The sequence below is a fragment of the Rhinopithecus bieti genome, unplaced genomic scaffold (assembly GCF_001698545.2).
Source record: "Rhinopithecus bieti isolate Rb0 unplaced genomic scaffold, ASM169854v2 scaffold_5613, whole genome shotgun sequence".
NCBI lineage: Eukaryota > Metazoa > Chordata > Mammalia > Primates > Cercopithecidae > Rhinopithecus > Rhinopithecus bieti.
Window position 1 is genome coordinate 318,356 of NW_016804845.1, and position 22,569 is coordinate 340,924.

At 39.8% G+C, this 22,569-nt stretch overlaps 1 protein-coding gene across 1 annotated transcript in view; it reads left to right on the forward strand.

Annotated features, from left to right (window-relative positions):
* ADAMTS12 (ADAM metallopeptidase with thrombospondin type 1 motif 12) overlaps positions 1–22,569 on the forward strand; it is a 373,663-nt gene that overhangs the window by 228,603 nt on the left and 122,491 nt on the right. Inside the window, 2 exon segments of the mRNA XM_017870704.1 lie at positions 13,205–13,329; positions 16,885–17,034. Coding sequence (XP_017726193.1) covers positions 13,205–13,329; positions 16,885–17,034 — 275 coding nt within the window.

The window sequence follows — 22,569 nt, forward strand, 5'->3', positions numbered from 1 at the left end:
TCCCATTCACCTAGTCTTCACTTTTCCTGGCCTAATGGATATATTCTCTCCTTTTTCTCTTTTCCTTCATGGGTGGTGTGCATCCTCAGTTTTGTCAGTCAGTATACCTGCTGTAAACCAGGATATATTCAATGCCTGAGACAAGGAGAAGAATAAACCTCGATTCTTGTTCTGGAGGAGCTAAGAGGAAAACAGGCATACAATTTGATTATTACCACCTAGCACAGGAAGTGCTGTGAACCAAGTTTGAAGAAGGTATATTGGCAGGAACCTAAACCAGACTAGAGGGCAGGGAAAGCTTCCTGGAAATGCCCAAATTAAATCTTAAAGAATGAGTAGAGGTTGAATGGGTTAAAGGGGTAAGAGAAAAGGCAATCTAGGAAGAGGGAACATATAGAAGAAAGGAAGGTGTGTGGGAGTACATGCGGGGGATCTGAGGGAAACAAGCAGTTGTTGCTGGAGCATAAACTGTGAGGTTGCAAATGAAGGGAGAGCTTCCTGGAGGCTAGACTTCGAAGGATCTTGAGCCATGGGTCATGATATGGACAGACTTTTGATTTGATCCACCTGGCAACAGTGAGGAGGATGGATTTGAAAAGGGGCATGATATTGTAAACCAAGCATAAAATGAGGGTTTGGGCTAAGGACAGTAAGTAGCAAAGATGTAGAGGAGGTAAAATTAGCAGCACATGATGACAGATTGGGATGCAGGATATGGGAGGAGAGGGAGCTAACAAGACACTGGCATTTCTAGATTGGGCAACTGGGCTCATGGTGGTTCCTGCAACCACAGAAGGCACAGAAGGAATCGCAGGTTGAAGTGGGAGGAAAGGATTTCGGGGATGCTGAGTTGAAAGTACCTGTGGAGGTGACCATCAGGAGATTTAGGTTCATAAATTTGAACTCTGGGAGAGATTTGGAATGAGACACAGATGTGGGAGCCAACAATCATATTTTGGAGTGATTTCCAAAACTATGACTGATTGAGAGTGAACTAAGCAATGAACCAAAGGAAAGGCAGAAGAAGAAGGGCTCACAGAGGAGCCTGGGAAGTGGACAGAGAGTAAGAAAAGGACAGAGGTAAGGATCTCGAAAGAAGAGGTTATCTGCTTTTCTGTTTGTCTCCTCACTGAGGGTAGGATTGTGAGGTTGAGGAGTAGAAATAAGCCATAATCATTCATTGGTTAATTGCTAAGTCTTTCCAATTATTCAAAGCAGAGTTTAGAGAAGTCCTCAATAGTTTGGAAACCACTAGTCCTAAACTCACAGCTGCAAACCTGTGTTCCAAGCCCTGCTCTGCCAATGCCTGCTTTGTGACTTGGCTAAGGTACTGTCCCTCACTCTTTAAATGAGACTATTAAATGCATAACTCCTGGAGCCCTTCAGGGAAATGGGCTCTCAATTATGATGAAAACACTGGAGGCCGCATTTGGAATGCAACATCTGGAAGATGACTTTCTCCACAATGATGAAGGTGGGTCCTTGCTGATGCTGAATTTGGTTCAGGAATGTGGGAGACTGGACCTTCGTCAATATTCACTTTTTCCAAACAGACACACAGAGATTGGAATGTAAGATTTTCAAAACGGTGATTCAAGCCAATATATAAAAGGACAATATTGAAAGAGCTTTTCAGATCTGATAAAATCCCCCTTTCAACAGTGTGCCCTTGCCAGGGATTCTGTGCGCTAAGGGAGAACAAGAGCTCTATTTCTGCCTGTGTAGCTGCTTCAACTCTAATAAGCTTTTATATTCATGGCTATTTAATTAGGGATCTTAATTAACTTTAGTGTGGGTGTATCCATGTGTGAGTGTGTGAATGTAGAATAGCGTGGATGTGTGTGTGTATGTATGTGGATGTATGTATGCATGTGTATGTATGTGGCTCTGTGTGTATGTATGTGGGTGTGTGTATGTGAGTATGTGGGTGTGTGTATACATGTGTGGGTGTGTATGTATGTGGGTGTGTGTATGTGATTATGTGGATCTGTGTGTATGTGTGTATGTATGTGGATGTATGTGTGTATGTATGTGGGAGTGTGTGTATGTATGTGTGAGTGTGGACGTGTGTGTGTGTGTATGTGAGTATGTGGGTTTGTATGTGTGTGAGTGTGTGTGTATGTGGGTGTGTGTATGTATGTGGGTGTGTGTGTATGTGAGTGTATGTATGTGAGTATGTGCGTGTGTATGTGAGTATGTGAGTTTGTATGTGTGTGAGTGTGTGTGTATGTGAGTATGTGGGTGTGTGGGTGAGTATGTGAGTGTGTGTATGTATGTGGGCGTGTGTGTATGTGAGTATGTGGGTGTGTTTATGTATGTGGGTGTGTGTATGTGGGTGTGTGGGTATGTGAGTATGTGGATGTGTGTGTATGTATGTATGTGTGTGTATGTATGTGGGTGTGTATGTATGTGGATATGTGTTTGTGAGTATGTAGGTGTGTATGGGCATGTGAGCATGTGGGTGTGTGGGTATGTGAGTATGTGGATGTGTGTATATGTATGTGGATATGTGTTTGTGAGTATGTGGGTGTGTATGGGCATGTGAGCATGTGGGTGTGTGGGTATGTGAGTATGTGGGTGTGTGTGTATGTATGTAGGGGGGTGTGTATGTATGTGGATATGTGTTTGTGAGCATGTGGGTGTGTGTGTGTATGTATGTGGCTGTGTGAGTATGTGGATGTGTGTGTATGTATGTGTGTGTATGTATGTGGATATGTGTGTGTTTATGAGTATGTGGGTGTGTATGGGTATGTGAGTATGAAGGTGTGTGTGTATGTATGTGGGGGGTGTGTATGTATGTGGATATGTGTTTGTGAGCATGTGGGTGTGTGTGTGTATGTGAGTATGTGGATGTGTGAGTATGTGGATGTGTGTGTGGATGTGTGTGCGTGTGTATGTGGATGTGTGTGTTTGTGAGTATGTGGGTGTCTATGGGTATGTGAGTATGTGGTTGTGTGAGTGCATGGGCTCTTCCTCCCCACTGTAACTCATCTGAAAGACTGCAGGTTCCCTTCGATTCAAAGGTACGAGTTCTCACATATAATCAGTGAGTAATCTGCATAGGATCATACCAGAAAGTGTTATAAGATCTTCTATTGCAACCCTCCAGCCTTGGTTCAGACCAGTTATTTTTAAGATGTTTTTGTATTTTTCTGTTTGTTTTGAGTTCATTGTACATTCACATGCAGTTGTAAGAAATAGTACAGAGAAATTCCTTTTACCCTTCATTCATTTGCTCCTAATGGTAACATCTTGTGTAGTCTTAGTACAATAAGACAACCCAGAACGTGATATTTCAACAATTCCACCTACCTTCAGATGCACACAGTGGTGTGTGCATGCGCATGACCATGTGTGTATACATTTAGTTCTATGCGATTTTTGTAACACGTATAAGTTTGTGTGACCATCACCACAATTAACATTAGAACAGTTCCCTCACAAGTATCCCTCGTGCTACCCTTTCATACCTTTTATACTTCCCTACCTACCTGATCCCTGAAAAGCACTAATCTGCTCTGTAATAATATATCTGTATGATTTTTGTCATTTCAAGAATGTCATATAAATGGAATAATACCAGATGTGACTTTTGAGACTGGATTTTTTTCATTCAGCATAATTCGCTTAAGATCCATTCAAATTGTGTGTATCAAGAGTTTGTCCCCTTTTTGCTGAGTGGTATTCTATGATATGTACCTATTTGTTTAACCATTCACCTACTGAGGGACATTTGGGTTGTTTCCAGGTTTTAGCTATTATGAATAAAACTATTATAGACGTTCAACTACAGGTTCCTGTGTGAACATAAGTCTTCACTTCTCTGGAATAAAGGCACAGGAATGCAATTGCTAGGTTATAGGGTCACTGCCTATGTAGGCTTTTGTTTGTTTGTTTGTTTTTTGAGATGGAGTCTCGCTCTTGTTACCAGGCTGGAATGCAGTGGCGCGATCTCGGCTCACTGCAATCTCTGCCTCCCGGGTGCAAGCAATTCTCCTGCCTCAGCCTCCTGAGTAGCTGGGATTACAGACACCCGCCACCATACCGGCCTAATTTTTGTACTTTTAGTAGGGAAGGGGTTTCACCATGTTGGCCAGGCTGGTCTCAAACTCCTATCCTCAAGTGATCTGCACACCTCAGCCTCCCAGAGTGCTGGGATTATAGGCGTAAGACACTGTGACTGGCCACCTATGTAGTATTTTTAAGAAACTACCAAACTGTTTTTCCATAATGACTGTACCATTTTCCACTCTCACCAGCCATGAATGATTCAGTTTTACCACATCCTCACCAGCATTTGGGTGTTGTCATGATTTTTTATTTTACCCATTCTGGTAAATGTGAGTAATACATCACTGTGGTTTTAACTTGCAATTCCCTGATAGCTAGTAATGTTGAATATCTTTTTATGTGCTTATTTGCTATTTGTGTAACCTCTTTAGTGATGTGTCTCTTTACGATATTTGCCTATTTTCTTATTTTTTTATTGTTGAGTTTTGAGAGCTCTTTACATATTTTAAATGTAAGTCCTTTGTCAAATATATGGTTTACAAGTATTTTCTCCCACACTGTAGCTCATCTTTTTATCCTCTTCATAAGGTTTCTTTCAAAGCAAAAGTGCTTAAATTTTGATGTGATCCAATTTATCAGTGTTCCTTTTATTAATTGTGTTATTAGTGTCAAGTCTATAAATTCTTTGCCTATCCCTAGGTTCCTAAGATTTCCTATGTTTTCTTTTTCCTAGAAGTTTCACAGTTTCACATTTTATATTTAAGTCTATGACCTTACCAAGATTTTTGTACCAGCTGTGAGGTTTCGATTGAAATTCTTCTCTCTCTCTCTCTTTTGTTTATTTGTTTTGGCCTATGGATATCTAGTTGCTCCAGCACTATATATTTATTTTTCCCAAGTGCAAATAATGCTTTATAATCTGGATTTGAATTTTTCACTACGAATTTCTTAATCTAAGACTTTTGCCTTTCTTTTAATACTATACCTTCTGGCCTTCAACTCATATATTCAAGAAGTGCAGAATAAGCGTAATATTAATTTAAGTAAAAGTTTAACAGATCTACTACATTATAGAGTGCAAATATAGTGATGTATTCCAAAAGCGAATGGAATTATTCCCAGGTCATACTATTCACACAATAAACACACACAGTAGAACTAATAACATATCCTACGTGATGCCTGGACTTTACCTGTTGGTACAGGATTCACTGTGGAACGTTTCACAGCTTGAGTATGGCTTGGGTAAGAGCTTCCCCATCCCCATGGGCAACATCCTCATGGGCAACGTGAAACGTTGTCAAAAGTTTCAAGGACCTGGATGATATCACTGCAACAAACAAAAGACTGTGGTAGAAAACAGGAGAAAGACTGGAGAAAGAGTATTCTTTTTTTATGGAAAAGAGCTTTAGAAATAACCATAATAATCCAGGGAGGACTGTAAAGAATTATGATTTGCTGAACATAGACATGTTCAATTTTATTCAAAAGTTTCGAATAAAATTTCGAACAATTGTCCACCAACTAATTGTATTGATTACATTCAGACCATTGTTTTTCTATTTTCAAATGAATGCAAAGCCCCATTTTTGTTTACTTTACATCTCTTTATTAAAATGCATGTTTCATTATTGTTTTAGTCTGAACACCTTTTATTTTGGGTTGACTCTGCTTGCTGTCTGCAGTTTCTCCCAAAAAAACAAAGAAATTGAGAACTTGAGTTGCTATGGAATCAAGATATTTGCCCTGAACTTGTGTTACCAGTGGGAAAGTTACAGGTCTGATAGATGGTGACTGATTTGCAGGGTAAGAGGGAGGAACAAATCATCTAACTATCTGATTAGAATCCTCCAGAGGCCGGGTGTGGTGGCTCACACCTGTAATCCCAACCCTTTGGGAGGCCAAGGCAGGCGGATCACTTGAGGTCAGGAGTTTGAGATCAGTCTGGCCAACATGATGAAACCCCATCTCTATCAAAAAATAGAAGAAGTAGCCAGGTGTGGTGGTGCAGGCCTATAGTCCCAGCTACTCAGGAAGCTGAGGCACAAGAATTGCTTAAACCCTGGAGGACTGTGCTACTGCGCTCCAGCCTGGGTGACCCTGCCTCATAAAAAAAAAAAAAAATCCTCCAAGGCAGATGTAACTGTAATGTCAATCAGTAGATCAGTCATCAAGGAACAGATCCCTGGGCAAAAATAGATGCCAGGAGCACTAAATATCAAAACACAAATACAGGTGTCCCCTTACAGTGGTTCCATTTATGATTTTTTGACTTGAGAAAATTATATACATTCAGTAGAAATCATACTTCGAGTGCCCATGTGATCTTTTCACTTTTAGTACAATATTCAGTAAATTGCATGAGATATTCAACACTTTATTGAAAAATAGGCTTTGTATGAGATGATTTTTTTCCAATTGTAGGCTAATGTAAGTGTTCTGAACACATTTAATGTAGGCTATGCTAAGTTACAATATTCGGTAGGTTAGGCGTATTCATTGGGTTTTGGACTTATGATATTTTCAGTTGATGACAGGTTTATTAGGACGTAACTCATTTGTAACTCAAGGAGTATCTGTGTCATTTATTTCTTATTGCCTGGGGTGAGAATTTGTCAGGTTTGCTTCCTAGCATCTTGCACACATTCAAACAAATGCTAGGAAGATACTGGAAGCAGGTGTAGTAGTATGGTGAAGTTAATTGACAAAAGTCTGTCAAAGGAGCTCGGGAATTTTTTTTTTTTAACTTTCTTTTTTTTTTTTTTTCCCAAAACTGTTGCCTTTGGGCTTCCCTATCTTGCCTCTGGCAGCCTAAGTAATAGAGAATGACTTTTTAAATGGTACCAAGTTCCACTCCAGTTCAAATGACAGCTGTCAGGAGAATGTGGCTGAGAACTGAGGAGATCCTTAGTTATCTAATTATTTTTAGAAGATAGAACATACATAGATATTTAATTATCCAGTTATCTTTAGAAGTCTTTGATTTAATGAGTGCTATCATTCATAAGGTGTTTTAGAACCATACTAGGCATTATTGGGGCTCTAAACAGAGTTTGGTAAGTTTTCAGGTTATTTAATCATCAGCAGGGCTTCAATATCTTCCCATCCACCATAGCAAAGTAGAGAGTTATAGAGAAAATACAGTCTTTGAGGTGCATATAAAATAATGGAGGACCTAGGGAAAATGCAAATATGCCAAAAATGCTACAGATACAACCAATGGTGTAACCAATTGCAACCATACAGAATTATTCTTATTAATGAGGTTGTATATTTACTCTTTCAAGTGTGAGTCTTGGTAAGTGAGAAATCTTTTTTTTTTTTTTGAGACAGAGTCTCACTCTGTTGCCCAGGCCGGAGTGCAGTGATGCAATCTTGGCTCACTGCAACCTCTGCTTCTTGGGTTCAAGCAGTTATCCTGCCTCAGCCTCCCAAGTAGCTGGGATTACAGGTGTGCACCAGCTAATTTGGGTATTTTTAGTAAAGACGGGGTTTCAGTAAGTGGTAACTCTTAAGCTTTATGTGCTATTTGTGGCTTTACCACTTGCGAACCATTAGTGATCAATTCTAATTACTAAAGTAAACTTTCCTCTTATCAGTAGACAGGGTTAATCATCACTCTCCTAACTATTAATATTTCACACAGTTTTTCACAAAATCAAATAAGATAAAGTATGGAAGTAATTGATAGGCCATAACGTGCTAAGCATGAAATGTGGATTTATTATTATGTAGAACCTCATTGGGACTCACATATATAAAAAAACTGATTAATCTGGTATAAACACACCTAATAGCAATAATTTAAGCATACCCTTAAAAAGACCCTGTATAGTGGCCGGGCGCAGTGGCTCACGCCTGTATTCCCACCACTTTGAGAGGCCAAGGCAGGCAGATCACATGGTCAAGAGATCAAGACCATCCTGGCCAACATAGTGAAACCCTGAGTCTACTAAATATACAAAAATTAGCCGGGCATGGTGGCGTGCACCTGTAGTCTCAGCTACTGAGGAGGCTGACGCAGGAGAATCCCTTGAACCTGGGATGTGGAGGTTGCAGTGATGTGAGATCACGCCACTGCACTCCAGCCTGGTAACAGAGTGAGACTCCGTCTCAATAAAAAATAAATAAATAATAAATAAATAAATAAATAAGACCCTGTATGGAAGATACATGTGAATGTGTGTTACAAGCTAGGGAATCGAGAGGAGTCACCCCAGAGATTTGTTCCTTATCTATGATAAACACCGGAGCCTCTCCCCCATCCTGTGGAACACAGGCCGTACAGGGGATTGAGGCCCTGAGTTTTGGAGTAAATGAAGGTTGCCAGGTGGAGGTTATTAGCAGGAGGTTATTAAGTGAAAATACTATATAGACTACATGATGTCGGCAGGTGGTTGTAGTTTTTCTGGCCAGCTCTGCGCCACTGGACTGTGTATGTTAACGGTGGAGGGTGTCCAGGTTCTTGGCGTCTTAAACAAAAAATTGGACAAAACACACAAACAAAGCAAGGAAGGAATGAAGGGTTTTATTGAAAATGAAAGTACACTCCACAGTGTGGGAGCAGGACTGAGCTTAGAGACTCAAAGGCCCCGTTACAGAATGTTGGGGAGTTTAAATACCCCATAGAGGATTCCATTTGTTACTTGGTGTACACCCTTTGTAAATGGAGAGGATGAAGTAAAGTTACAAAGTCATTTATGGGATATGCCCTGGGAGAGGATATTTCCTGTGATATGGGAGAGGATATTTCCTGTGATAGCCGAAGTGTGAATGGGCCTTATGTTTTCCCTGCCTCTAGACCTTATGTTCCTGTTTCATCTCCCCGCTGAGAGATGTGATCCCCATAAATCTTTATGGGAGGCAGAGGGATCGATGGTGGGATGGCAGGTGTATTGTCCAGCCCGCCACTGGACTCTCTCCCTGTCACGTAAGCCCCTAATAAGACATGGCATCTCATTTGCTGCCCTTGGGTCTCTTCTGCAGCCTCTTGAACCTGGTGTCTTCCCTATTGAGGTTAATAGAGGTTTGGCACAACATCCATGGTTTCCACCTAATGTCTTTCTCTCACATTTGGTGTAATTCTTGGCTGTTGCCCATGGCTTTGGCTTCCGTTTAGGCCCCTCTTCTTGATTTCTCTCTTTCTCTCTTGTACATTTTAAATTTACTTTTTAATTGACAAAAATTGTATTTATTTTTGGTGTACAACATGTTTTGAAATATGTGTACATTGTGGAATGGCTAAATCAGGCTAATTAACGCATACATTACCGTGTATGCTTGCTTTTTTATGATGAGACTACTTAAAAATCTACTCTTAGCAATTTTCAAGTATACAGTATAGTACATTGTTATTAACGACAGTCACTAAGTTGTACAATAGATCTCTTGAACTTATTCCTCCTATCTAAACTGAAATTTTGAATCCTTTGACAAACCTCTCCCAGCTCTTCCCCCAGCCCCTGATCTCTGCTTCTGAGTTTAATTTTTTTAGATCCCACATAAGTGAGATCATGTGGTATTTGTCTTCCTGTGCCTGGTTTGTTTCACTTATGTCTTCAGAGTGACATGTTTGTCACAAATGGCAGTATTTCCTTCTCTTTTAAGGTGGAATAGTATTCCACTATATACATATAATGGAATATATATGATATGTATATCTTACAGTTTCTTTATCCATTCGTCAGTCCATGTGCACCTAGGTTGATTCTGTATCTTGCTATTATGAGTAATACTGCAGTGAACATAGCAGATATCTCTTTGACATACTGATTGTATATCCTTAGGATATATACCCCATGGGACTGTGGGATCATATGGTGGTTCTATTTGTAATTTTTTGGGAAACCTCCAAGCTGTTTTCCATAATGGCTACTAATTTACATTTCCACCAACAGTGTACAATGGTTCCCTTTCCTCCACAACCTCTCGAAATCGTATCTTTCATCTTTTTGATAATAGCCGTTTTAACAGGTATGAGACTATATCATATTATAGTTTTAATTTGCATTTCCTTGATATTAAGTGATGTTGAATTTATATATATATATATATAATCTGTTGACCATTTGTATGTCTTCTTTTGAGAAATACCTATTTGGGTCCTTTGCCCATTTTTCAATTGGATTATTTGTTTTCTTGCTATCCAGCATAATTTATTGAAAAGGCTATCTTTCCTTCAGTGAATTGCTTTTTTGCCTTTGTCAAAAATCAGTTGGGCATGTCTAGGTGGGCTACTTTTGGGGTCCCCTGTCTGTCTTATTGATCGATGTGACTATCCGTGCACCGATATCACACTGTCTTGGCTATTAGAGCTATATAGTGAGCCTTAATATGAGGTGAAGTGATTCATTCCACTTTATTTTTTTTTTTTTTTCAGAATTTCTTTAGCTAATCTGAAGCCTGGAACTTTTTAAATAAACTTGACATGAATTTTAGAATGAGCTTGTGTGTGTGTCTACAACAGACTTGCTGAGATTTTGATTAGAATTGCAATAAAGCTATACATTCATAGCTTGGGAAAATAGATGATGTCTTTATTATGTTGAATCTTCAAATCCATTAACACAGTATGTTTCTCTATTGATTTAGGCCGTTGACTTCTTTAAGCAGCATTTTATAATTTTCAGGATACAGATCCTGTATATGTTTTGTTAATTTATACCTAAGTATTTCACTTTTTGTAACAATTGTAAGTGGTAATACTATTGGTAACTGTAAACGGTAATGTTAAGTTAATGAGTGTTCTCTAAAAGACCTCTCCCAAAACACAACAAAGAAATGTAGGGTTAAAAACAGACCAAAAAAATATCTGATCATAGTTGATGATTTATGTGATAATATGCCTTCCTGTCTGAAGGAGCTGGAACTGAGGCACCCTCCCAGTGAGGTTGGTGACCAACTGCAACTCCAAGTTTTATCTAGGAACCTTTCTGATATTCTTTGACTCAATATCTGAGCTAAGTGACCTTAATCTAGTTCTTCACTTCTCTGAGGTTTAATTTCCCTTGTTATAAAGTAAAAATGACAATGCCTTCTTTACAAATAATACTGAGTAGATGCAATTAAAAGAGACAGCGTATGTAAAAGTATCTGGCACATAGTAAATGATCAAGAAATGTTTCCCATTGAAGAGAGTTTTTTCTAAAATAATTTTTTAATTTTTAAAAACTACCAAGCATTTTGAAAAAAGGAAAGCGTTTCTCTGACCTCATGAATATCCTCTCTATAAAACAGGGAATAATTAATATTTTTGAAGAATTTCCTCATGATTATTTGTTCAAAATCTTATATAAAATGAAATAAGCTACTGGGAATATTTTTAATATTATTTATAAAAATTAGCATGATTAGTATATGGATTCAAATGCTGGATTTTTTTTCTCCGCATGTTTCTTCAGAATGAATGATTTTTCAGGTGTTTAACTTAAATAAGAAATTTCAAGACATTGACATTTGGTCAATGAACAATAAAATGTTAATACTATAGTAAATGTTCATATACTTAAAAGCAATAGTTTAATACACAGGCCATTGCGCATTTATTTAATAATCTATCAAATATTTAGTTGTCACCTACTATGTGCTAGGCATCATTCTCAGTACTGTTTATATCTACTGTCCTTTTACTTCTACAATTGTCTGTTTCAAATCTTGTATAATTTACCTCACTTTCAACCAGCTTTATGATATCATTGAATAATACTTAAATAATAAAAAGAGGATACTATAGTTTTCTGGAAAAAAAAAACAAAAGAAATGTTTCCTTCCTTTCTCTCCTCCCTTTCCTTCTTCCCTCCTTTTTTTCTTTCCTTTTCTCTTTTCCCTTCCCTTTATTCCTGATTCATGCCACCTGGCCAGTTTTTTATGATCGGTGGGCACGTTTGCTCCCATCTGGGGAGGACTGTTAATCTAGCAGCAGCTTGGCTGGTTGAATTGGAGGCTGACTCCCTCATTCCCAGCTCGTCCCCCAGAATTCCTCTACCATATATCATGCTGCTGGATGATGTAACAATGAAGATTATTAAAATAATGAAGACGATTTCTTCCATCTAAATTCTTTATGCTGAGCAGCTCAGTGACTTTGAACACATGATAAGCCACCTTTTGGTGTTTTCACAAAAGGAAACTGGTCTATAATAGTTACTTATGATGAAGAGACCTGAAAATGCCTCTGACACATAACTGAAGCCCCTCAGGCCTTTTATGATTTGGGTGTGGGCCTCAGTAAAATACAGAATGGTAGAGAAGCAAGCCCATAATTTGATGCAAAGACTGTCCTGAAGTTCTTGGACCGAGCCCAGAGCAAGGCTCAGATTAACCAGTGGAGGTTAATCATCCTCCTGGTGGAATCCATCCTGTACCAGGGATGGCTCTATGTGGAGGCCCTGAAGAAATGAGGCAAGGGAAAGTAATTTCTCCTTTAGAAATTCAAATTAAACCAGAGCCCCTAAAGGGCTGATTATCTCTTTCTTCTTCTCCCCATTCAACAAGTGTTCATTTAGATAATTTGGAGTAATCCCTTCCCTCCTAGCCCCAAAAGTAGCTACCAGCCAGGCAGATGCCACAGGGCTGGCATGGGCCTCAGAAGCCCTTGGAACTGCAGGCTGGGGGCATCTGCTACAGCATCCTACTTGTTGTCAGGTGACCAATTCTAACTGGTCAGCAGCCAGGAGAGATTCTGTCATCCACTGTCCTTCACCCTTGAGTGTCAAACCAAGATAAAATTCAAGGGTTAGAAAACATCCAGTGCAACCCTAGCCTTGCAGGATATCTCATGAGAAGAAAAAACTTTTGTTGACAATCTGCTTATTTTGCATTAGAAATAAGAATGCCTCTTTGATATTGCATTGGCTTAGGATGCAGAGAGACACAGCAATAGACCTTCAAATAGCTTTTGTTTATTGCTAATATATTTTAAAATTTTCTTCAAGGGTTGCTTATCCCAGTGATAATTTCTGTCTTGGAGTTTTCTCCTTCAGGTTCTTCTAGTGGAGGTCATTAGAGTGGGAGTGTTTAAGGCAGAAGATTAGTAAAGAGCAGTCAGTTGGCCTCTGACACATGACTGCCAAATGTCTGATGCACCCACCCTGAATTCATCCAACTTGGACGCCTCTGGAGATGAATGCCTAATGCAATGGTCCCTGACCACAGTGAGCTCACCCATGCTAATCTCTTCCTCTTCTTTCTCCAGCAAGGACTGAAAATAGTTCATCATGCAGAGAAGACACTGTCTAGCTTCTGCAAGTGGCAGAAGAGTATCAATCCCAAGAGTGACCTCAATCCTGTTCATCATGATGTGGCTGTCCTTCTCACCAGGTACACCAGAGACTATACAGAACCCAGGGGCAGTAAAGCAGGGAGGGCAGGCAGGTGAAAGACTTACCAGGTGTTCAAACTCATGACATTCTCACTATTCTTTGTTGCTGTCGTAAAGACAGTGTCTTTGATCTAGTCAACTCCTGACTTCCCTGTCAGTAGAAGAAACAGCTCAACAAACTTGCTAATACGACAAAGCTCTCATTGTGAATAAACTGCATCTGCTGGCAAAATCCAGACCTCTTTCCTATCCCACTGATGATTTCCTTTTTAAAACTGGTTTCTTCACGTAGCTCTATAAACAATCAGGAAGCTTGTTTGCAGAGCCTCATTAAAGACTCTTGTTACTTTTAGCGAGTGGGCTTTCCAATCCTTTGCTATTTTATTTTTCTACAATGTAGAAACATGAAATATCTTTACAGAAAACAGTCCACTTTTTAACTGTTTGATGTTGAGGATAGGATATGGGGAGCAGGTCCCTACTGAGTAGGCAGACTGGTTTGATTACAGCTTTCTCCCTTCTACTCCCATGAAAATATCATTTTGTTCTAATCACAAATAGAGCCCATAGTGCTAATAAGAACCATCAAACCTTCCAGGACTCATAGCTGTAAAAATCCAGTGAACTTTCTTGATCAACTCTTGCTCTTTGAAGGCTATGTTTGGTCATTGATTCAAAAAATATTTATTGAGCACCTATATATACTAGGCACTTATTTTAATCTAGATGAAAGAAGGGCTTATATTAGAACGGGGTAAAGTAAAATCTTCTTGGGCTCCCTATGCCTATTTGTCCAGAAATCCAGGGATGTATAGTAAAGGAGGCCTCTTGGCCCTGCCCTTCCACCACAGAAAACCTTAAGCACTGAAAGGCCCTTGGTGTGCACTGTCCCTGTGGAGGATAGGCTGCCTGTGAACATTTTGGCCCTGTGATCTGTCCTTGTGATAAGATCATGTCAATGCATAGAATCCCTACAAGGAAGGATAATCAGCCCCCACCCTATCCAAATGTCTACCTTGCCGTAATCCAAAACTCCAGTCATCAGAATCACTCTTTTGAGTGAAAGTATTAAAACGCTGGTTAAATGCAAATGTATCCCACAGGAAGTTTTTGACACAAGCCTGTGACAGGTTCATTAGGTTCTAAGAGACCTTGGGTTGATCAGTAGCTCCTCTGAGAAATAGCGTGGGTATGGAATGTAAGCACAGGGGCTCTGGGGAGCTAGCAGACAGCCTGGGGACACTGAGGACCTGGTCAAGAGGCCAGGTGAAGGCTTCAGTCAGACAGAAACTTCTATAGGGAAGAACCCCAAAGTCAGGGAATGGCATTGGCCACTAAGTTGTGTCTCAGAAAGTCTTTCCTTTCCCTAAGAGCAGAATGAGATGCTTCTGTCATTCTCACCTGAAGAAATGGGTGAGTTAATGATAGCTTACATGTGTGAAATGTTTGTTATGGGCCAGGCACTGTGCTATGTCTATTAGAACAGCCATTGTTCCATTTACTTCCCACAAGAACACCGGTAGTTGGCTACTATTAATCATTCATATTTTACATATAGGGAAACTGAGCCTTGGTTATATCTCTTGCCCAAAATCTCATTGCTGTTAACGGGTACAATTGGGACTTAAGTCCAGGTAGTTTGATCCCAACAGCCATACCCTTAGCTATTACCCAATATGAATACAAAGGATCTGCTCTCCTTTTTTCTTATAGTCACTTTCCTTCCTTAGGACAGGGGTCTTTTTGCATAAAAGTGTGTTGAACCTCAACAGCTCCTAGACAGTGGAGAGCATTTCAAGTTCTATAGCAGTATTTCCCACCCTCAGCACTATTGACATTTGGGGCTGATGATTCTTTGTTGTTGGGTCTGTCTATTATGTTGTAAGATATTTAGCAGCATATCTGGCCTCTACCCATGAGATGTCAGTAGCACTCTCCTCCAACCTCTGACAGCTGAAACTGTCTCCAGACATTGCCAAATGTCCCCTAGAAGGGGATGAACAGCGAAATCACCCACCCTCATTGAAAACCACTTGCCTGAAAAAATAGGTAGGATCATGAAGGAAGGGAGGTATGAGACTGAGCTTTGCCTCTGAGAGACTATCCTGAGATCCACATTAACAGAGTTCTCTACAGAACAGCATTCAGGAGAAGGAGGATTTGGCATGGAACACACCCAATGTGGGTTCCACATGTGCAACTAGTGGCTGCTGCAAGCCAAGGCATATTTTCTGTTACATAATGGCCCAGTGCATGGTGGAAGTAGAACTTAAGCTGCTTGCCTGTAAGAACCATGCTCCTATAATTCTTTTGTTAGCTACTTTTCTCTTTAGTGCTGGACACTTCATAGGCACTCCATAATCAGTATTTAATGTGCCTGACCTCCTGCCATATCAAAATGAGAAAGTCAGGGGATCAGCAATGAGCACCAGTCATCTTTTTCCAGCAGCTTCACGCAGACCTGGGCTTTTTGAATGAAATAACAAGTACATTCTGCAGCAGGGGTAGAAAAGTGTTTGATTGGTTCTCTTACAGACCTGGAAGTTATGTGAATGATTGGGCTGTATAATCTTGCTCTCCAGGACTGAACCCCTAGTAACTGCTGCTGCTAGTGAGAGTGCGGATTTGAGTTTGTGGTGTATGTGCTGAGACTGGGCCTGCTCTCTCCTGTCCTATAAGATTCACATGGATTCTCAAAGTCTGGATATTTTCCATGGCCCAATGGATGAAAAAAGCAGGAGATCATTTGTTGCTAGAAATGGTGCCCACGCAAACCCCGTTAGCTGCTGGTGTTCAGTTAACTAGAGTTCAGAACATTGTGGCCGTTTCTGCTAGTCACTCTTGGCAAAGAGCTCCTTTTGAGCTAAAGAAAACCTGATGACTAATTAATGACTCTTTCGAAACTCTTGTCTGTGATTGAAATAATCTCTACCAGTTTATGGGAGCATGTTTTTTCTATTTAAAAGCCATAATTAGTATTTTCTGAGATTCTAGGTGTACATGCACATGCAGGCATGCATTCTCTCGTATATGCAATATTGTCAGTAGAATGGGGCTGGATAGACAATGTTTAGATCTCTGGATAGGTTGATGGGACCAACTGTCTTTTTCAGGAATGGGAAAAAGAACTTCTTAGATGAGTTTCGAGCACAGACCTCAGAAAGACTAAAAGGATTTTCATATTTGAAAACTCCAGTCACTGCTGATTGTTTCTTCCATATTTAAAAATTCAAATTAACTTCAGTTTTCAATAAAATCTTTTGTTGGCCAAATCATGTAATTTGATGTCCTGAGATCCAGAACAAAATAAGCTCAAAATAACACATTTGCTACATTTTCCCACATTCTGTGTTGGTAAAATTCAATAATCAAAAGGTAAAATCAGAATCATCTTAGTGAATTCAAAATTGCTGCCTACATTCATGTAGACTTTTTTTAAAATGCCAAGCATACTTTATAGACCATATTGAATGAGTTTATACCCAGATTTTTTTCCAGGAGGTTTTTCCAGATGTTTCTTTGGGCGCCTGAGCTTCTCTATTCTCTGCTTTCAGAAAGGACATCTGTGCTGGTTTCAATCGCCCCTGCGAGACCCTGGGCCTGTCTCACCTTTCAGGAATGTGTCAGCCTCACCGCAGTTGTAACATCAATGAAGATTCGGGACTCCCCCTGGCTTTCACAATTGCCCATGAGCTAGGACACAGGTAAAGGGCCAATGATAAGGAGGACTGCTCACCATATTCATGTGTCAGTATCAGCAGAGAGAATGGAATGCACCTCAAATTGGGGGTCAGGAGACTCAAATTACAATGTGGCTTGCAACTCACCCTCCTCAACCTCTGCTTTCATCTGTAAAGTGGGGATAGTAACACACCTCATAGGCTCCAATGTCCCACTGCCCAGACCACGTACACCCACACATATCACAGAACCAAATAGGCCACTCCAATTCTCTGGATTAGAATGGAGGAAGGACAGAGATAAGCTTCAACTCAGTTGTTTAATTGAGGAATAACTCTTGGTTAGTTCCTATGAAATGATAATGTTAATATCACCAAAAGCCACAAAACCTAACATTTTGCACCCTTACTTTGTGCCATTGTGCTTTTTATTGCATCACTGAATCTGCTCAACAACCTTTTGAAATAGATAGTACTGTTAGTCCCGTTTTCCTTATGTTTATTAAAGGAGGACATGGAATAAATAAAAAATTGAAAACTGCTGTAAACTTGGAAAGACTTTAACGTGAACACCAGTTAACTGGATGTCCACGTTGTTCACAAAAATATGTGAATTTGATTAGGTGAATTCCTTGAAGGCAGGTTGCAGAATGTTTGAGTGAAGATATAATGAGATTCTGAATTCCACCAGATATCAGAGGTTTCCATGGAGGAAAGATCTTAGCTTATTTGTAACTTTATTTGCCATTATATTTGCTCACTACAAATAAGAGAGCATCATACTAATATGAAACTGGGTGGGGAGGCAAATGAACCACTGAACTATATCCCCCGCCTGTCATGTATCCACCAGCTTGGATCTCCTCCCTTTGAAGAAGGAAAAATGCTGGGGAATATTCTTAGTGCACAACTAGAAAAGAGGCAGGATTGGAAAAAACACTGGAGACTGAATTATTCTAGGCCTGGCCTCTCTAATTTTGGCTTGCTCACCACTTTTCTAATATAACACTTCTAAAACAATTTTACCTGTATTATAAAGCCAGAGCATTGCCTTGAGAATTGGAAAAAGGAATTGTTGTTCTGACTTTTCTGTTGACCAGTATTATGACCTTAGATAATTCTCTTCACCACTCTATACCTGTTTCCTCATCTATACAACTAGTAGGTTGAACTAGGCAATATTTAAGGTGATTTATTGGATTCTCACCAAAAAAGCCTTGGTGAGAAATGTGACATATTCCAGTATCCTTAGTTGTCAAAAATTCAGAGATAGAGAAACTAAGTGACTTGCTTTCATTAAATAATAATTAGGGATGCAGGGGAGCTGGCCATCTTGATCAGGCTAGGCCATAGTTGTTGGCATGTCGATAATAAAACCTGGCAAAATGTTAAGTTATTGTTATGCACAAACAGACAGGAGTCCCCAATTCTGATATGTGGAAGGACATGGCTCCTGTGGCCTTCAGTCAAGACATCGTTGTAAGCAGCACCTGCTGACCAAACAACGCTAGGTGACTGTAACCGGCTCAAACTGAGAAGTTATCATTCAAGCCATCCCAACAATGGTATACTCAAACCAAAGAAAAGTGGAAAAGACTTTGCTTGATAAAAGACATTCTTAGGCCGGGCGCGGTGGCTCAAGCCTGTAATCCCAGCTCTTTGGGAGGCCGAGACGGGCGGATCACAAGGTCAGGAGATCGAGACCATCCTGGCTAACCCGGTGAAACCCCATCTCTACTAAAAAATACAAAACACTAGCCGGGTGAGGTGGCGGGTACCTATAGTCCCAGCTACTCGGGAGGCTGAGCCAGGAGAATGGCGTGAACCTGAAAGGCGGAGCTTGCAGTGAGCTGAGATCCAGCCACTGCACTCAGTTCGGGGGACAGAGTGAGACTCCGTCTCCAAAAAAAAAAAAAAAAAAAAAAAAAAAAAAAAAAAAAAAGACATCTTGAATCCTCAACTTTTGTGTTCCAAGGATGGGTTCTTTCTATCCTCAAGTTCAACCTGACCTTGTAACAAGGAATATGTTAAGCATGTCCTTCAAAAGCAATGTTGCCCAATTTTTGAGGCAATCATTGACTTAACTTCCTGGGCATGGACACATCACCTTTGTAAGGAAGGCCACCTAAGTAAACAAAGCTAATGGCAAGTGTGATCCTCCTTTCAGATTTCAAATTTTCTCTAATAAAGTTAAGAACCTCATGGTAACATTACTTGGGCACAATTTCCCTGAACACTTAAAAACAAATAGTGGTAGATATTTAGTAGTTATCGGGAGTGGTGGATTATTTAACAGACTAGAACGGAGTCACTACCTGAATCACTTTGATATTGTAGTAAGGTTAAACTGAACACTAGTTCAGAACTATCTGATGCATTGTGGAAATAAAACTATTATAAGGTTTCTTTATCCTATACTTTTGTTGTTATTGTTGTTCTATTTCAAATTATGAATGAAAAAAGTGAGAATCTAGCTCCTAAAAGAACTCTTTAACTAAATATCAAGTTTCTAAGTAAAAGAATTAAAGAATACTGGAGGCAGAACTAGAGAACAGTCTTTGAGTTCAGTCAGAAAGCCATTATTCTCCGCAAAGTAACACAGGAACAGAAAACCAAATACCTCATGTTCCCACTCTTAAGTGGGAGTTGAACAGTGAGAACACATGAACACAGGGAGGGGAACATCACACACTGGGGCCTGTCGGGGTTCAGAGGAAAGGGTAGGGATAGCATTCAAGGCATACCTAATGCATGCAGGACTTAAAACCTAGATGATGGGTTGATGGATGCAGCATGCCACCATGACACATGTATACCTATGTAACAAACCTGCACATTCTGCACATGTATCCCAGAACTTAAAATAAAATAAAAATAAATAAATAAAACTGAAAAAAAAAGTCAACGCTGAGACAAGGATTTGAGAGCAATTAATTTATTTGGAAGGTAAAGGAAATCGCAGTAGGGAAGTACGGTGTAAAACAGAACAGGGAAGGTAGACAATAAGCAGTTCATTATCGCAGCTTCCACTCTGAGCAGTTGAACCTTAATCCCACGGACCAACTCCGAGAACGATATACAACACACGTTTCAGAGTTACCCTACCCAAGGTGAGAAGAACTGGGCTGTTTTATATACCAACACCCTTAAGTCGTTGGTTAAAGGCTGTTCCCAGAGGTTGTTATTAATAATTCCCTGATACTTTCAGGAGAGCAGTCTAATTTGGCTCTGGAGAAATCCCAGGTAAAGAGATGCTTATACTAGCAGCTGGAAGTCAGCTAGTGGTGAGTCTATGAACAGGTACCAGTAGTATCTGTTACCAATAGCTTACTCAGGGGCATTAAATGCCACCCCTTAAAAAGTTTTAAGTCAAAGAAAAAAAAAGTTTTAAGTCATGGAAGATAGAATATATATACTTTTCCATATGCCTTCTACTTAGTATGATGAAACACACTGAACACTATATCAAAAACAAACGTAGGAAGACTGAAAGATGGAGAGAAGGAAGGCAGGCTGAGAACCACAGAACCTGAAGAGTGACACGGTGGTCAGTTCCCTGGCTTTTCTTTTCTCTTGTATATGCCAGACTTGGAACTGATGATGGCAACAACCTGGAAATACACACACACACACACACACACACACACACACGCAAAATCACCCACATAATTCTGTTATCTCTATCCAAAGGAGTAGGAAAGGGACAGTCTAACAAGACAGAAAATTTTAGACAGTAACTCTTCTACTCCAGGTGAACAGCAAAGGAAAGAAAAAACTATAAAACGGTGGCTCTATGCTAGCAAAGTCTGAGTGGGAAGCCTAGACTTGCATCTGTGTGGAGCTATAACAAAGCACCAAACACCACTACTTGGGTAGTGTCAAAAAGACCAATTAGGGACTAAGACTTTGATCCCTATAGGCCAGTAATGAGGGCTCCCCTAACCCCACCCCTGTGGTGTCAGGACAAATTACATGGGGAGCCAGAAATTTCATCCACCCCTAGACAGTAACAAGGAACCATCCCTTTCACAACTCAGGTATCTACAGAGCTTGGCAGTAATGAAGCAGTGGCCCCACTCCCTTCCCCTCCAGAGCAGTGTCAGAAAAGCAAGCTAAAACCAAAGATTTAAATAAGATCCATAACATAATATAAAAACCTCCAGGTTTCAATATAAATCACTCATTATACCAAGAACCAGGAATATCTCAAACTGAATGAAAAAAAAAAAGAATGTCAAGAGATGACAGAGATTTTAGAATTAGCTGACAAATATTTCAAAGTGGCCATGGTGAAAAAGCTTCAATGAGCAATTACCAACAGCATTTAAACAAATGAAAAAATAATGTATCAGCTAAGAAATAAAAGACATAAAGAAAAGTCAAACATGTAGAACTGAAAAATGGAATAATGTAAATAAAAAGCTCAGTGAACACTAGGGCTCAACAGTAGAATGGATGAGACAGAGGAAAGAATTAATGACCTAGAAAAGAGAACGATAGAAATTATGTAATCTATATAAACAAAGAGAAAGAGACTAAAAGAAATTGAACACAACTTCAGAGACCCGTGGAATATAACAAAAGATCTTATATTCATGTCATTGGAGCCTCAGAAAGAGAGGAAAAAGACAATAGCATTGAAAAAGTGCTCAAAGAACAAATGGCTAAAATTCTGCACATTGGATGAGACATAAACCTACGTATTTAAGAAGATGAGAGAAACTCAACAAGGTTAAACCCAAAGAAAAACCCAGGCCTATCATAGTTAAATGTCTGAAATCTAAAGAGAAAGGAAAATCTTGAAAGCAGCAAGAGAGAAATGATACCTCATCTACAGGAGGGAAACTATTGGAGTGACAGTGGATTTCTCATCAGAAACAATGGCGACCCAAAGAAGTGGTGCAGGCCGGGCGCGGTGGCTCAAGCCTGTAATCCCAGCACTTTGGGAGGCCAAGACGGGCGGATCACGAGGTCAGGAGATCGAGACCATCCTGGCTAAGATGGTGAAACCCCGTCTCTACTAAAAAATACAAAAAACTAGCCGGCGTGGCGGAGGCAGGAGAATGGCGTAAACCCGGAGGGGGGAGCTTGCAGTGAGCTGAGATCCCGCCACTGCACCCCAGCCCGGGCGACAGAGCAGACTCCGTCTCAAAAAAAAAAAAAAAAAAAAAGAAGTGGTGCAATATTTTTCAATGCTAAAAGAAAAGACCTGTCAACAACCCAGAATCATAAACTAAATAAAGTGGTTGAGAAGGAAACACTTTCTAATTAATTTTATGAAGCTAGTATTACCCTTGCACTAATTTCAGACAAAGACAATGCAAAAGAGAAAACTAAAGAACAATACCCTTCATGAATATAGATGTAAAAAAAGTTAACAAAATATTAGCAAGTAGAATTCAGCAATATAAGAAAAAAAGAAATAGACACAATGACCAAGTGGGATTTATTTCAGGGATGCAAGCCTGGCTCAATATTTGAAAATCAGCATAATCTACCACTGTAACAGGCAAAACAGAGAAACCACATGATTATATTAATATTAATAGATAAAACATT